Raw genomic sequence first — 15,395 nt, forward strand, 5'->3', positions numbered from 1 at the left:
ATTTGATTTATCTCACAAGATGGTAGGTGGGAAATTGAGGGATCACAATTCATCCTGATAGGAACAGGACAGTATGTACCAAATTTAATGGCAATCCATTGGTAGCTGTTGAGAAATTTCCCAGAGATGTTGAGGTATCACTAGAGATATTAGGATTTATCATCTGGTACCAGTGTCAGTGTAGATTCTCAATTATCCAGGTCATGATAGTCATCCTAAGAGCTTCAACAGAAGGCAACTGGACCTATTCGGTTCAGAAACTGAAGACGCCTCTTGGCTGAGAAGTGAAACATCTTAAAGAAATAAAAAAAAGAACTTGTTTTTTTACTGAAGCTCTTAGGATCTGGGAACAATGACCGGACACAATTTTGTAGAAATTCAGCCAGCTGTTGTTTAGATTTTTCAGTATGACCACATTGGGGGACCAATTGACAGACTGGCCAATACTGAGGCACAATCAAAAGCTCTAGAACAAGTAGGTAAGTAGATTTTGGGGAGTTTGTACTGTCAGATGGTGTTTCCATGGTGGTTTACTTTGTCCCGGCGTTCATATCCATGACCCTGCCACTGTCCTTGTGGTACCAATGATTAAGCTTTTTCTGGTATCATCTGTGATGTGATAGGCATTCAGATTATTAAGGTTACATCAAGAAAAAGCTAAACTCATGTGTGGTCCCACTAGATGGCGGGCCTCCTGTAGAAAGTTGGTTTTATACGTCGTCTGGATCTGACAGAGCATATTACACGAGAAACTCTATCAGTGCTTTATCTTGTGTTAGTTTTAGCATATCTCAGCAACTGAGGGCTATTCAAAGTCTCTGGCACTTGCAAAAAGATCACCGATCAAGATTAGCGGATATTAGAAAAAACTTTTAGTCACTTCCGAGAATGATCGTTTAATGTGCCAGTTTTAATCTTGATATAATTTCCTGTGAAATAACATTTTCAGTGAACAGCATCTGTTGAATTCAGAAATGAATCATCACTCAAGCTGGCATCTGTGTCCTGTTACCATCTCCAGCTGCAAATATAATACACATTAAGCTGGATTATTTAGGCTGATAGCAAGATTTTTCTTTGTAATTGTTACTTACAGCACTCTGTAAAGGTACAACGGCTAAATGAATGACGCCCTCATCACGCTATACCACGGTCTAATCTATGGCCCTTCGACCTTTTGTCACTTTTGAGGCTTTGTCAGGCCGTAACCACAGCATTCAGAGGTGTCAGGCTGTCATGTGAGTTTAAGGACAACAATGAATGCAAATTTCTGTTTTCGCTTTGTGGACTGGCCACTGGGGTTCCTTGGAACGGTGACCTGTAACACATGTGCCTGTATTATTCATTCTCATCTGATCATGACGGGCATTTCCCTGTACGTCAGTGTGGTCAAAACTGAGAAGCACCACCTTCAACTGTTGGAAATCTGAAGAAAAAATGATCCATTAGCTCATCCTCTTTCATCGTGTGTTCATGCAGGGCAGAAAAGAAAAAGTTACAAAAGGTCAGGAAGTGAAAGGTGTGAAGCTGTGAAACTGTGAAATGGTAGCAGCCCAGGAGCCTCCTCTACAAGAGTCATTTTGCTTTCATATGTTCATGTATGTTTTGTGACTTCTTGCCACTGTGGTTCCTTGTAATAATGGAGGTGCAATTATGGCTTCTGTGTTCAGTGAAATCCATTTTAGTTTATTGTCTTTGCAAGAAAGAAGAATTAAACTTCCAGCTCTGGTTCCTTTGTTTGTGGGCTTTTTTTTGTTGTTATTGTTATTTTGGTTGTTTTTGTTTTTCATGTTGACATTCATGTCTTACGCACAATAAAAAAACATATTTAAAGGTATTCTGCTTCTCAGGACAACTGACAGAAATGTCTATCTACTTGATGTGGGCCTGGGTGGATTCAGGTTGTTTTCTCTGCTTTATGCTCTATAAAGCCCGGGGTATATTTTGGCCTAGGCCAGTTTCTACCCGGGTATACTTTGGCCGAGGGGTTAATCTGGCCTGTTACACCGGCCTGCTAACTACTACACAAAAATAATCCAGAACAAAGATAAAAGTGTAGCCTCAATGGACATCAGATGCAAAGTTTTTCTCCCATACATGTATATAGGTGCTTTGTGACCCTGTAACTTTTTACCCTTATGTGCTGAATGAATGAACACTTTATGTGCATTTGTGACTGCATTCTATTCATTATATCTATTGGTGTGTTCTTCATTGGAGACCCAAAACACATGCAATTTGTGGAAAGAAATGTTCCCCTTTACACAATGAAGACTGTGGATACACACAGACTTCTGCCCCCTAACAAACTAAACAGAAGCAGTTGATTTATCTGCTGCAGTAATAACAACATATACATTACTACAATGCGCAAGTGAAGGAGCTGTGGACATGACACCATATGAAATCACTTAGAATAAGTCATAAAGATACACAATCCGGTGAAGTACTCTGGTTGCCACAAAACCACTGTCTCAAAAATTAAATTGGGTCATTGTGCATCTAAAACGAGGGACCTGACATCTATTTTTGTGTAAAAATGAAACTTTCATTTTGACTTTCTACACTTTGTACTACTCTCTTTCCTATTGTGTTTTGCATTCCCACAGATCAGAACTATACAGTCAATTAGCTGCACTTTGGCAGTTAGTAAGTGGCTTGTAGTGAGTGAAACCTCTCAGTCTGCTGCTTTCTTCAACGGCCTGTTCCCAGACGGAGAATACTGATCTAATCATGCCACAGCCGGAGGCCTCGCTGTGATCAAAACTAAGAAACGCAACCAGCAACTGGCTGAAATCTGAAGAGCTGATGGCTCACACACTCATCCTCTTGCACCAAGTGTTTATTAAAATGCTAAGACTGAAAAAGTTCTATCAGCTAGGGAAGTGAAACCGTGAGAATAAAGCAGCCCACTCAGTCTTACAGAGAAGCTTTTCAAGGGCCAAACAACCCAATGAATATAAGGCAAGAAACACACACACACACACACACACACACACACACACACACACACACAGAAAGAAAGCTAAGTTAAATACTTCAGAGTGAGAATGATTTAAGGCTATGACATTATCATTTCTGTGACTGCCACTTCTCGATTGCTGTGATTTCTTTATTTCTTACCAGGTGTCACGATGAATTTGTTTTCTGTTTTGTTTTGGCCTCTAATGAAACCATTGGCATCACAGGGACTTTCTTTACCTTGTTTTTTTTTTACCAGTGTGGTCAGCTGCATGACTTTTATAGTTTGATTTCCCCCGTACTCGTGCATTACCCGTGAAATTTCTACTTCCCTGTCTTCACACTGAGTTGTTGTTTTTAGGCACTTGTCACATGAATGCTTTTTTAACTGGGCTGTAATTGATGCAGGAATATATGCACTGATATCATAGAACAATCCACATGCTGCTGCATGAGCCAGTGTTCTTAAATTAACTGCTCATATTTAACTCTGACAAAACAAACCAGTCACATAGTTGGGCATTTTGATAAATATGTTAGAGGAGAGGACCGATAACAGTCCTGGCCTAAATTATGCATAATTTTAAACCTTGATACGATTTAAAAGGATGAGATATATACAAATTCACTCCTCTTGAGGTCATCATAAACTGAGAATTTAGCTATAAAGACCAGAACAGTTTTCTGTACCAGGCTGTAAACCCGTTTATTTCTGCTGTAAAGTTTGGCATTTTCATATGCAGGTCTTGGGGGATTGACTCGCTTTTTGAGCCAACTTCAAGTGGACATTAGTGGAACTGCAGTTTTTGGCACTTTGTGTTGACAATTTCTCAGCCATGTAGGTTTTTGCTTGGTCTGTCCAAAGGTGTAAAGTCTTACTTCGTGCAAAAAAAAAAAAAATTTAAAATTTAAAAACAACATTTTTTAATGTCATTTCTTGATAAATTCAGTTATTTTTATATCAGATTTTACCTGCTTTGTTACATTACAGATAATAATATTAGTAAAATCACAGATTTTTTTTCAAATTTACTTCTGTAAATAAATAAATACACAGATAAATAAATAGATTAAAAAAAGAAACAAAAGTCTGTATTGCTTTGAATGGTTGTTTATTGTTTTCTCATTTATGGCCATATAATTATCATTATTTTTTAAACTGTATTTAAATCAACAAAAACATAATTTTTTCACAAATATTTTCTGTTTTCAAATATATTGACCATTTTGTTAATGTGAATATGGCAGTATACATTAATTTATTATTTCTTATTTTTTATTTATTTATTATTTCTATCTTAATATAGCATTTTATTAAGTGTAGTACCTCTTAGGCTGACTCTTACATTTGTTTGTTTAACTTGTGCCTACCTCAGATCTTTATGTTAAACTAAGCGAACCATCTTCCCCTCCCAGACCCATAATTATCATTTGCAGTTGGAATTTTTTCATCTAGCAATTAGCAAGGAAGCCATAATGTTGACTTATTATATTAAACTTTTATTTTCAACATAGTTTCCTTGCATGATAAAGGGGATGTCGTTTTTAAAGACATTTAAGGCATATTCCATTGCCACGCTTATTAATTCAGTACATGTTGACAAGAAAGATGATGGCTGCGTGGCATTTTTCTCACACTGCCTGAACTTGCACTGAAACTGAAAAAAAACAACAAAAAAAAACAATGAAACTTATAGCATCTCATTGCTGACTACCTCGTCTGGTTTGGGGCTTTAATCACACACCAGGGTTTTCAGTTTCATGCATCACTCATCTGCAGTGCTAAGTGCTCCACCTGTGTATACAAAGAGTGTCAAAAAGTGGGCTAAGACTACATAAAACCTAATCGGATATGGAGGGAGTGTGGGTGCTTTATTTCCAGCCTGATGGCCATCGTTCAGCCAGTGTAGCATAGCAGCTTCCCCTTTAAAGGAGCACACTGTTGTGGTTGTTCAAACTCACACTTGGAAGCAAGTTTCAAGTCGGCACATGTTTCGCTGTAGTGAAAGCTTTACTTTATTAAAGAAATACACTGCAGTAAAGGCTGTGTGTTGTTCTCTTCTACCGGCTGAGACAGAGATGGAGTGATAAAGATCAGTACATGACGTGATTCTGTGGTTAAGGGGAAACTATATAAGCAAGTGAAGAGGAGTTGGGTTGTTACATTTGACAGCTGTACTAACCAGACATAAAAAAAGCAGCACTGTAAGATTGCTCTCCCCATCCCTTCGCAATGGGTAAGTAATTCTATGCACTGTTCAAATATATTCTATTTAACCTTTAAGTAAATTGTTCTCATTTGTTATACTCCTTTTTTGATTTTTACAGTGTTGTAATGTTTTGATTTATTGTTTCATTTTAACATTCTCTGGGTTGTTTTTTTTTGTGTAGATTTCACAGAGGAACCGTTTACGGCTATGACCACAGGATATTATTCTCTTCAAACTGTAAGTATTACTCTGACAAAAACATACAAATGATCGGTGATACAGAAATACAGAATGTCTGAGTAGATACAAAGAAGTAAATATGTAAATGCAGGAGCTAAACATAGGAGGTGATACTGCTGACAGCAACTTCTACATCAGTGTTTTTATTATGTGATATCTGAAGTATGATTTAATACTTCTGAGATTTAAACTTCATTTAGGATGCTGTTTAAAGTGGGAAAATCACACTTTGCATAAACCAGATACTCTTTGCCAAATACGATTGTTTTTTTAAATTATTGTTATGTGTTTCTGGTGAAAGAGTAAAAGAATGCATTTTACGATCCAAGTATGGTAGATATATCTAACGTAGACATCTGCAGGATAGTGAAATGCCACAGTCAGAGTCAAAGACGTATCAGCATCAAATTTTCCATTGTTTGCTGAGAACCCGCCGTTTATCTCTGCCCTATATCTACACTCGATGCTTGTTGGGGTACTGAGTTGTGCAGCGGAGCCCCTTTCTGGAGCCCCTCAGGATGGTTCACCCCCCTCAGGCTTGGATAGCAGCAGGAAACGGTGTGCAGTAGTGTGGTTTCTCCTGCACAGACACAACACCTGCACCCAACAACAGTTTTTTTTTCTCTTGCGCACTCTGGTGTAGCGCAGACAGCGTTTGATGTCATTTCAGTATATTCCCGCAAAGCGTATTATGTTATGAAACTGTAGAACAGTCGGGGAGTTTGGTATTGAGGAGAGAACAGTAAATAGGACAGGAAATGAAATAAAGGTCACTGTTTCAGTTGCATGCAATCCTTTTCATTAACACATTTTCTAATCTGTTATTGTTCGCAGGACCCCACTGATTACGATGATTATGACACCGGGTCGACTGAAGACCCCGGCATGTGCAACAGAAGCTGGGTCCGGGTGTTTCGTGGCCAGTACGAACCGCCGCTCTTCTGGATCATCTTCATCCTCGGCGCTGTTGGGAACCTGCTGGTGGTTTGGATCTACACCACCGTGCGCAACCGCCTGAAAACGATGACCGACGTGTACCTGCTCAACCTGGCTGTGGCCGACCTCCTCTTCCTGTGCATGCTGCCCTTCTGGGCCGTCGATGCGGTCAAAGGCTGGGACTTTGGCGTCAGCCTCTGCAAAATGGTGTCAGCCGTCTATAAGATCAACTTCTTCAGCAGCATGCTCCTTCTCACCTGCATTAGTGTGGACCGTTACATTGCTATTGTGCAAGTCACCAAGGCTCAGAACCTGAAGAAAAAGAGGCTCTTCTACAGCAAACTCGCCTGCCTCGGTGTCTGGGTTGTCTCCGCACTCCTTGCCCTCCCCGAGTTTATCTTCGCTGAGGTGAAGACTGACCAAAATCAGCAATCCTTCTGCGTTCTAGTCTACTCGAACAACGAATTCAACCGGACTAAGATCCTGGTGCTGTCCCTGCAGATTTGCATGGGCTTCTGCCTTCCTCTGCTGATTATGGTCTTCTGTTACTCTGTCATCATTCGCACACTTTTGCAGGCCAAGAGTTTCGAAAAGCACAAGGCCCTGCGCGTCATCTTTGCTGTGGTGTTTGTGTTTGTTCTCTCTCAACTGCCTTACAATAGCATGCTGATAGTGGAAGCCACGCAGGCATCTAATGTTGCCAACTTCAGCTGTGAAACTGTAATTCGTTCTGATATTGCCGGACAGGTGGCCAAGAGCCTGGCATTCACTCACGCCTGCCTCAACCCATTCCTCTATGTCTTCATTGGAGTTCGGTTCAGACAAGACCTCCTAAGGATAGTGAAGATGTGTGCTGGAGGTCCTGGCCATGTAGGCCTCACCAAAGTACCGGCAGCTCCCAAACGTCCCTCTGTCATGTCAGACACTGATACCACCCCTGCCCTTTCCATATAAATGCCAATTGTCCTAAACACGCCAAACCTGAGACCTGAGCCAGTTTAGCATTATCATGTTTTTTTTCTCTCATGCATTACTTGCTACTAGCAGAGAAACGATAACATTTACAACCTCGAAAGCAAAAAATATCTTTGTAGTTTACATTCTGACATTCACAGGCACAAACCTTTCTCTGAAATCACTGTATAAACTGTATATTACTGTAAATACTGTTTTTTTAAGTGTTTGTAGTTTGTTCCATCTTATATTTGTTGTGTGCTGCTGTAACTGAACAAAAAACAATTGTATTTTTGACTTTCTGGTACAAAAAGGCTATTAAAAAATAAGAAAAAATCTGCCATTTTGTCATTGATATTTTGTCTCCACAGCAAAAAAGAGAATGCAAGCGTACTCTCAGGTGCAGACTCTAAATGAATGCATGGTTAAAGTGATGAGATCAGGTCATGTCTGGGAACGTATCTGAGTGCTTTCACTGGTTTAACGTATTTTGTGCGGTGGGAAACGCGCTTGAATGCGGCGAGGTTAATCCACAATGTTTTCAGTTTGACTAGACGTCCTCCTGTTGACAGTCTGTGCCATCCTCTGTGCTGACACTCTTAACTGCTGAACCTGGTTTTAACCGTTTGACTATGACTTGGCAGTTTCTCAGTGAACGTTAATAAATTAAAACTGGCATGAAAGATGTTTCACACATTGGCCTCACAACGGCTGTAGCTCAGACACACAAACAGAGACAGACAGGTGCCAACAACCTCAAAAAACTTTCCATGCTCAGCCCTCAACTCCCCTCCGACACACAGAATTTCAGTTTCACCAACTTCAAAAAGCGGCACACTTAAAGGTTTGATATGTAGGTTTTAAATGAAAGGCAACCATTCGACTGAAATTAAATACAAAACCAAGCAGAGGAGGATTAAAAACTTTTCAGGCCTGTGCCACTAAAAAGCGATAACATCAAATCAATTCAAATCTTAAGGGTTTACTGGTGACCTGTTTCGCATCTTCTGTTCTCTAAGACGAGCTGCGGATCACATATTTACAGTTTCATGGCATTCTGAAGCGGAAACTGTGATTATGAATCTGATTTAACCTGAAATTAGAGAACAGGAAGACTCAAAGCTGAGGTTGGCATCACTGTTTGTTCTGCCTGTGTTCCCTTCACCAAGTGTAACACATGACACTCCAAATTTACGGCTTAAATTATCAAAAAAAAGAAAATTAAAAGTTTAAATGTGTGCTTGATTTAGCTTTAGTGTTGGTTTAGAGCTGGAAATTAAACTAAGAGGCCTTAAATTGCTTCTTATGGAAAGGCCATACACTACCGTTCAAAAGTTTGGGGTCACCCAGACAGGCTGACAACACTTTTATTAATGTGCTAATCTAATTGCACAAGGGTTAGTATGTATGTAGATATTCCATTAAAAATCTGCCGTTTCCAGCTAGAATAGCCATTTACCACATTAACAATGCCTACATTGTATTTCTGATTAATTTAATGTTATCTCCATAAAAATCTGCTTTTCTTTCAAAAATAAGGACATTTGTGAGTGACCCCAAACTGTTGAAAGGTAGTGTATCTGTTTACACACAGAGACAGGTGTCAGAAGAATAAGACGTCCCATACTACGTGTTAGCAGTGCAAAACAAAATCTGAGCTGTTATTGTGGGCACTGAGGTTGGCCCCAGACAACTGCTGCCTACCTGCAGAATTCAGGTGACACCACAGACTCGTATTTGCCACCTTTTCGTGCCGCTTCTTACTCTCACGACAGGAAACCATCAATCAAGTCAATAACAATATGTTCCCTCTCAACTCGGTGGGGCCTCACCGCTGTTGTCTTCAGTGGCCCCGGCAGGTGACTCGAATGAGGCCAATGTCATCAATTATCTGAGTGGCTTTGTTGTAATCTGAAATTGTTTTACTGAATCTGCAAGCCTTGCTTTGATTGCAACAATGCAGTTTTGAGGTAATAGATTTCTTAATCTCATGTATTGCTCATCTAGGGTCATTCCCATAGTTTTTTATTATGCACACCAAGGAGAAGTGCATCTCATGTCTCTTTGAAAAGGGGAAGCTACAGTAAAATGTGTCGTCTCCTATTGCACAATGCAAAACGATGTTTTCTTCTTTCTGCCATGTAAATAAATCTGACACTCAGGAGATTAAGTTTGACCTCTTTAATGTACAGCACGAGATGATAGATAACAAGTAATTTTTTTGGAGGCCACTGGTTTTTGGAAAAACCTTACACATGAACCAATTCCAAAAGAGCTTTGATTTCATGTTTGCCCCCATCGAAAAATGAACATTTATAGAAAAAGTTTCCCTAAATCAGTGATTTTCAGCGTTTCTTTGTGAGGTATACCCACACATTCCTATAAGATGACTTTGAATATCCCTTATTGCTCCCTGTCAGTGGTGGCTGTGTTGGACTTTTGGCTGCACATGTGAATATGTAAAACAGATATCCAGGACCTGGACCAGTGTGTAGATCACATGTCTTTGCATTCATTATTTTATCTCTACAAAGGGCTACAAAAACATTTTTTTGTGACTCATCAATCATCTTTTTAAGTGTTTTTTGGAGCTGCTTTTCATGTATTTTAAATTGCAACATACCATGATGAGAACTTGTTACAAGTGACTCTGGCACTTGAAAAACTGACACCATGTGCAGTCTGATTACACTTTTATAACTGGAAGAAACTCAAGAAATTCTGGTGATATTAAAAGAACCCTTGCTCACTTGGGAGGCTCCTAGAAGAACCTTCTCTGTTTAGAAATTTTTTTTAACAAACTAGAATACAATGCAAGTTTCTTTACAATTACAGTAAAACTAGTAAACAAGTTCTATTGTAACTGTGTACATTTCAAGATACATCAATTATTTTAGGTTATAGCTTTCTGGCATTAAATTATGGGACTCTTTTTAACAGAATTTGAAATGTTATCTACTTAATGCAACTTTTTGAGACTTGTTTTGCACATCTGGGCAGATCGGGATCTTGTTTCACACTCACCACTAATGCCAAGGTCCCTCATTGCTTAAATGCAAAAAAAAAAAAGGGAAAAAAAAGACTCTTAGTTTAAATTAGGAGCAGCTACAATATTGTTTACAACTTTTACTTATGTTTAGGTATAAATGCATCTTATAGCAATAATAATGAGTTCGAAATGGAGCCCTTAACCCCACAAAATAGTTCTTTGAAAAACCTTTAAGTTATTTGAGTAACCTCTGCTGATGATGACGAACCCAAAAGTTTCCTTGAAACTCTTCTATTTTAAAAAGTGTACCATTGTTGTTTATTGTAACAAACAAACAAAAAAAAACCCTAATAAAGGATATGAGAGATTAAAATCTTGTGGTTCAAATAGTACCAAGCTCACTCAAGTAAAAATATCAATACAATAATGTAGAATTACCGTATTCCAAATTTAGTAAAAGTGCAAAATGGAATCAGCAAAATGTACCTAAAGTAAAAGTACTGCAGAAAAATGTCCCATGTTACTGATAGATTAAGAAATGTGTAAGCATCATTTTACTGCAGCTTGCTGGATGGAGGTAGTTCTGATTTCTTCGTAGATTAGTCCAACTAAGGAGTCCAACTGTGTGTCCGACACTGTGGTCTGCAGTACGGGGCTCCGCATGGGACTGTCCTTGCCCCCTTTCTTTTTAACCCTCTACACTGCAAACTTCTCTCATCATGCCATGAACTGCCATCTTCAGAAACCCGCAATGTCGAAAGGAGAGATACCACAGGCCCTTCCTTCCTGCTCCAGTCAGGCTGTACGATCAATCCTGCTCCCAGTAGTTCAGCTCACCCACTAACTTACTGCAATAAATGTAGATAAGGACACTATGTGCAATTTCACAGAAATTTTTCTGTAAACATCTATATTTTCTCAATAAGGAGAAAGAACCTATTTACATCTGTGTATTGTGTGCTGCTCTTTTTCTTTGTACTGTTTCTGCTGCAGTAACATCGAAAATTTCCCTGCTGCAGGATCAATAAAGGTTTAATCTATCTATACACTTCCAAAGGTTCACAGATATATCTGAGAATAAAATCTAGAAATACATTGACATTTTATTCACATATATATCTGAGAATAAAATCTAGAAATACATAGACATTTTTTTCAAGAAAATGTTTGTGTTTCATGTGACATATTTCATAATTACACAGATTTAGGTCCCAAACATATATTTACATTAAAAAAGAAGTTTAGAGAGGCAAATCACTCTCTGACTTTTTTGTAAGTGTCACAACCCAGCTGTCTAGGGTAAGCTAGCAGGAACAAAAAAAAAAAACAGTAGTTCTTGGTTTGGTAAGGCAATTTACTGCTTAGTGACATTATTAACAAAAGAAAAGGAGATTATACCGCAAAGACAAAAGGGCTGGTGGGTGTCGCTAAATCAAAGAACCAAATAAAACCAAATAAAGGCTACCAGCGTTAGACAGAGTAAGACAAAAGAATAAAAGAAAACAACTAAACTCCCTAGCCAAACTTAAAGATACAATAGAAGCACCCATGTGTCTAATAAAAATGATTAACAAATCAGTGCAAGTGTAAAGAATTAACTAACAAATGAGTGCCTCAGAACAAAAATACCTACTAGTAACCATTTTTAAATGTCTACAGAATACAAGAAACTTCTGAGTTAAACAGCTGCTAACAAGTTACATATTTACATGAAACTCAGACAACGAGAGGCAACAAGGTAAACCTCTCATGTTAAATCATTTCCACCTAGACTGAGATTAACTTCAGATTTAAATCCCAGGTTTGGTGATTGCTATAGTCTGATTGGAGGAAGAAACTGGGTGGTGGACCAATCAGGCAGGTCAGTGGGCAGGGAGAGGAGTTCCAGGTCAATCAGCCCTGATGTCAGACAGGTGAGACCTGGAGCTGCTCTTCAGCCAGCTGTAATCAGGTTCATCTCCCCACATAGAGACCACAAAGGAACCAAAAGCAGAAGCCATCCATCCACCAGGGGCTGTAACAGTAAGACTGTTCAACACTAAAGCTTTTCTAAACCACAGATTTGATTTTTCTTACTGTGTTGAATTTTTATCAGCTCATCACAGTCCAATCAGCCACATTAACATCGCTGACGAGAAAAGTGAAGAACACTGATCATCTCATCACAATGCAATGTTCTGCTACTGCAGCTGACACTCATTGCAGTAATCAGCAGGTAGCAGAATGCAGGCAGGTGAAGCAGGGAGAGCAGGAGGGCGAGTGACAGGGAGAGAGAGAGAGACATGAGGAAGAGGTGACAGACAGGGGGAGCCAAAGAGCTAGATCAAAACAGAAACAGATCAGGAACCAAGGGAAAAAGGAGGAAAAAGAGGAAGAAGGGGAAAGAAGGGCAGGGGCTGGAGCAGGATCATAACAGGTTTAATCTATCTATCTATTTAGACACATGACACCCACCTCCATGGTAACAGTAATTCCAAACATCAACAAGACAATTCATCCTGTCACACGAGAAAACCATTCAGAAACAGCTCGAGGAACACAAAGTGAACAGGAGCAGGGGTGGATCTACTGGGGTGGCATAGGGTGGCAACTGCCACCCCTAGAAGATGCCTTGCCACCCCGGCTGCCACCCCAGTTCTGAACGATCTGATTCAAAAATATGTATGTGAAAGGTTGTGGCCGGCCGTAAAGAGCGAAAGTCCAGGAAAGACGAATAACAACTGAAACTCAAACGATGTCCGAGTGCTTTCAAATGCACTGGTGACTGGTGAGTTAGAGTGGAAAGAAATGACAGGAGGCAATGTAGTTATGGTGCACTGGATGCCAGCTGATAAACCCAACGTGATAGAGGCTTCATATGCAGAAGGAACAATTCCACGCTGCACTTCGGTTGACTTGGGCATGGTTTCAACATCTGACCCAAACTCCAAACTATTTAGATCTAATTGAGCATCAACAGGCTACCAAATCCACAAAAATCCTATCCTACAACCCAAAGTATTTGAGGATCCACTGCTAACACCCACAACAGAACAACTCCGGAGATTCTGTGTTCGTGCCCTGCTAGGTCAGAGCTGTTTTGATATTACAAGGGTGACCTACACAACATTATACAGGTGGTTTCAATGCTGATCAGTGTGTGTTTTTAAATTAAACACTTAATCTGAGAAATAGCTTGTAACTACAACTGTAAAATAAATGCTGTGAAGTGAAAATTGCAGGATTTCCCTCAATAAGTGCAAAGTAGCTCCAGTAAATTTAGGTACAGTCCCCTAAAAATATTTAACTATTAACAACTTGTGTTTTTTTCCATTCTAAAGGAGGGAGTTAGAAGCAGCATGGTCTAACCCATGAAAAAAAAAATCTGAGTCAAACTGAGTTTTATTTAATTTTTGTAATATTTTATGGTCTAGATTTTAGTGGCAATGTGGTCTAACCCACAACCCAAATATAGCATTTGAATGTTTGACCATTCTTGAAAACACAAAATTTTGAACCCATTTTTTTCAAAAACTGCACAAAGTGGGTTAGACCACTCTGCTTCCAGTCCCTTCAAATACTAACACACAGATACATATATCAAACCATAACTTATTATAATTAGAATCAGACTCAGTTTTGTCCTCAAGTTGGTTTTTCAGATATGAAGAATTTGACAAACATGCAGAAAATGTTTAAAGAATGACAAAAAGATAATAAAAGTGAAAGTGTTGCTAGTCAGTAGGCAGTAAGTATTACAAGACAAATAGGAGGCAAGCGTTAAAAGCCAAATCAGTACTAAGTGTAGCAAATTGAAGCAATAGAAATATTTCCAGTGTGCAGAAATGTGCAAATTAATCTGAGAATGTTCAAGTTTACATAGTATGTCGTGTAATCAGCCTGAAATGTGCAAAAGAAGCACTCACTACCCTATATTGTAAGGCATTATTTTGCCCACCACCTGTTCAGTCATAGGTAGTTCGCATATATAAACAAGCTGTCAAACAGACTTTTAGAACATACCGCGTCAAACATATGACCCGCAGGCCAAAACCGGCCCGCTAGAGGGTCCAATCCGGCCCGCAGGATGACTTTGCAAAGTGTAAAAACTTACAGAGGTGAAAATGAATCCTTACTGTGAAAATAGTTAAAGACACTGACCATTGTGCAGTATAATGTCAGTCAGCAGCTTCAGTACAAAATAGTTAGGTTTGGTGGAAACCTATTGTTGATGCATTGCCACAACTTTTGTACATTTTTTATACATAAAATTTATAAATTTACAAGGCAGAGGGATAACTTAACCTTCTTCCCACTTTAGTTGGTTTGGTGTGTCAGTTCAGGAGGTCAGGATTACCACACAGATGTGGAAATGAATCTAAATTTAAAATAGTTTCTAGAGCTTGACAAGTTGAAAAATACTATATTGTTCAGTTTCAGATACCTGCGACTAAATGTGCCTTTGTAGATAAACTGTGATCTGTAATTTGTAATGCAGACAAGATAAACTGGGGCATAATATTGTTGAAATTTCACTTATTTTTCTTAAGAAATTTCAGGTTGTTCATAATGTTTTGTAAAAAGATATTTCAATAAATGAACACTGTCAGAATGTACTTTTTTGTCGCTAAAACAAAGAGGAAAAAATTGTAGTTGTTGTTATTTATAGGTTTACTATTTTAGGATTTTACTGGTCCAGACCACTTGAGATCAAACTGGGCTGAATGTGGCCCCTGAACCAACATGAGTTTGACACCCTTAGTCGAAGCTTTTCCGTTGCAAGCTTGTAGTAATTTCAGCCACCAGATGGTGTAGTTTACTCAGCAGACTGAGATTGTGGTTCGGCTTTCAGTGACAGTTACCAGCAAACACTCCAGTTGGAAATGAAACTAACCCCATCTAGTGGTGTTTGGATGGGAGACCAAGTGTTGCGGAGCAGCGCTGGATGCAAAGTTCATTACTTTAGTGGCGTTCTGGTGAAACAATCCCAATGAGCTGCTAATAGACAGGCAGATTGATAGCATTTTACTAATATTCCACGTTCCTCATTACACCAGAGCTCTGAGGCGTGTTTTTAATCACCACTGGGGAAAATGGTAAAAAGTAAAAACCCGAGGAGGTCTGGA

The 15,395-nt window shown here is 39.1% G+C and overlaps 1 protein-coding gene across 1 annotated transcript; it reads left to right on the forward strand.

Moving 5' to 3' along the window:
• Positions 1-5,005: 5,005 nt before the first annotated feature.
• Positions 5,006-7,640, forward strand: LOC111563837 (C-C chemokine receptor type 9-like). The gene is made up of 3 exons (XM_023263098.3): positions 5,006-5,198; positions 5,353-5,408; positions 6,246-7,640. Exons 1-3 carry the CDS (start codon positions 5,195-5,197, stop codon positions 7,299-7,301), a joined length of 1,116 nt encoding a protein of 371 aa, XP_023118866.1. The 5' UTR covers positions 5,006-5,194; the 3' UTR covers positions 7,302-7,640.
• Positions 7,641-15,395: the final 7,755 nt, after the last annotated feature.

The sequence above is a fragment of the Amphiprion ocellaris genome, chromosome 22 (assembly GCF_022539595.1).
Source record: "Amphiprion ocellaris isolate individual 3 ecotype Okinawa chromosome 22, ASM2253959v1, whole genome shotgun sequence".
NCBI classification, from domain to species: Eukaryota; Metazoa; Chordata; class Actinopteri; family Pomacentridae; genus Amphiprion; species Amphiprion ocellaris.

Coding starts and splice junctions, on each gene's coding strand:
- LOC111563837 (XM_023263098.3), top strand. Junction 5,409..6,245: donor GATATTATTCTCTTCAAACT/GTAAGTATTACT, acceptor TATTGTTCGCAG/GACCCCACTGATTACGATGA.